This window comes from Alligator sinensis, unplaced genomic scaffold, assembly GCF_000455745.1.
Source record: "Alligator sinensis unplaced genomic scaffold, ASM45574v1 scaffold858_1, whole genome shotgun sequence".
Lineage (NCBI taxonomy): Eukaryota > Metazoa > Chordata > Crocodylia > Alligatoridae > Alligator > Alligator sinensis.
In genome coordinates, this window is record NW_005842079.1 from 1,771,359 (window position 1) to 1,772,920 (window position 1,562).

At 49.9% G+C, this 1,562-nt stretch overlaps 1 protein-coding gene across 1 annotated transcript in view; it reads right to left on the reverse strand.

Moving 5' to 3' along the window:
* CACNA2D2 (calcium voltage-gated channel auxiliary subunit alpha2delta 2) overlaps positions 1-1,556 on the reverse strand; it is a 750,433-nt gene extending 748,877 nt beyond the window's left edge. Inside the window, exon 1 of the mRNA XM_025204332.1 lies at positions 1,383-1,556. Coding sequence (XP_025060117.1) covers positions 1,383-1,507 — 125 coding nt within the window. The 5' untranslated portion in view covers positions 1,508-1,556. The remainder of the gene's footprint in view (positions 1-1,382) is intronic.
* Between the last annotated feature and the right edge of the window lie 6 nt (positions 1,557-1,562).

The window sequence follows — 1,562 nt, forward strand, 5'->3', positions numbered from 1 at the left end:
CTACCTACAGAACAGCACAATGCAATGCCACAGTATCAGCCTTTACTTTGAATGGTCTGATTTTGCAGTTTTCTGTCACAAACCACAATATCCATAACACAAGTGATTGTATCTCGAAACACAGCTCAGAAACAGTTCTAATGGAATTGTTTCTAATGGAGAAGGATTATCTTGTAACCACTACAACATGGAAAGATCAAGTGTGTTAACAAGATGACCCTTTAAATGCAACTCCTTTCAAAATTCACATATTTCCTTTCAAAATACATTGTGCATCCTTTCTTCACCCATCCTCTCTCAAACACTCCAAAATTATTTGATTTTTAAATTTAGTGCCCCCCCCCCCCCCGCCCTGGGCAATAAAGTGGGTCAGTTCAGAGAGGGAGGGGAAAAAAAAACAACCATTTTCAGACTGACTGATAGTACAAACTAAGATCACCTGTGATGAACTAAAACTCCACAGCATGCTTCTGGATTGTGGATATTATATTGTTCACCTGTAAGCCAGCAAAGCCATCTCTATTTCTTCCTCTCACTAAAATTAACATTTAGATAACCACTTTAGGAAAAAAAAAAACTGCATGCACTGACAAAGTTTGAGTCTTCCGGCAAGATTCAATCCATTTTCCCCCCTCCCCGCTTTTCTTAGCAAGGGAGGGTGAGGGGATATATTTCACATTAAAGATTTCAAAACGGGTTGGAATGAAAATCCACCAGGCTGCATAAACTAGAAGTAATGGACTGGAGTCCCACCTGCAAACATTGTTGGAGGAATCTTTTCCTCTGCTTGCACAGCTCATCTAGACAGGCACTTGTGTACAAAGAGACAAGTCCACCACCCTGGCCCTGATCTTTTGAACCTTTGCCCTCACTACAGCTCCTTCCCAAAGAGCTCAGAATATTAACTTCAATATTTCCCTGGGTGTCCGTTTTACTATTAGTCACTCTTGATGCCCCGCTCCTCCCAAGCATCGCTCTCCGATGCATCCTTCACAAAGAAGGAAAATATTGAGAGAGAGAGAGAGAGAGATTAACTGCTCTTAAAACGCCAGGCTGGCACAATGCTTCCTTCACCCCGGTCCCTCCTAACCGCTTTTCCCTTCTGCCCTGCCGTGCAGACCCCGACCCCCCAGGGGCTGAAGTTAGGAGGAGCAGCTGCACCTCGGGGTGGCTGGTGAGGAGCATCCTGCGCTGCCAACTCCACATCGCCGGGGCCGGAGGACGCAACCTGTGCGCTTGCTAGTCCCCCGCGCCACCCACCGGGGTCTGCGCAGCCCGAAGCGGAGCTCTCGAGGGCTGGAACCAGGAGATTCCCGGCGCCGCGACCAGCCCCGGGGAAGGGGCAAGTTGGGAGGCAGCGCGGCGGGAAGGGGCCGACTTACGTGTACTGCTGGGGGAAGCTGTAGCAGTCCGCGGCGGGGGCGGAGAGGACGAGGAGCAGGACGATGTGGCCGCAAAGAGCCGGGACCATGGAAGATGCGCTGCAGGTCTGAGCCGAGATCGCCATGTTTCCATTAAAAATGCAGTGTGGAAGGGCAGGCGGCGGCGGCGGCAGCAATCCT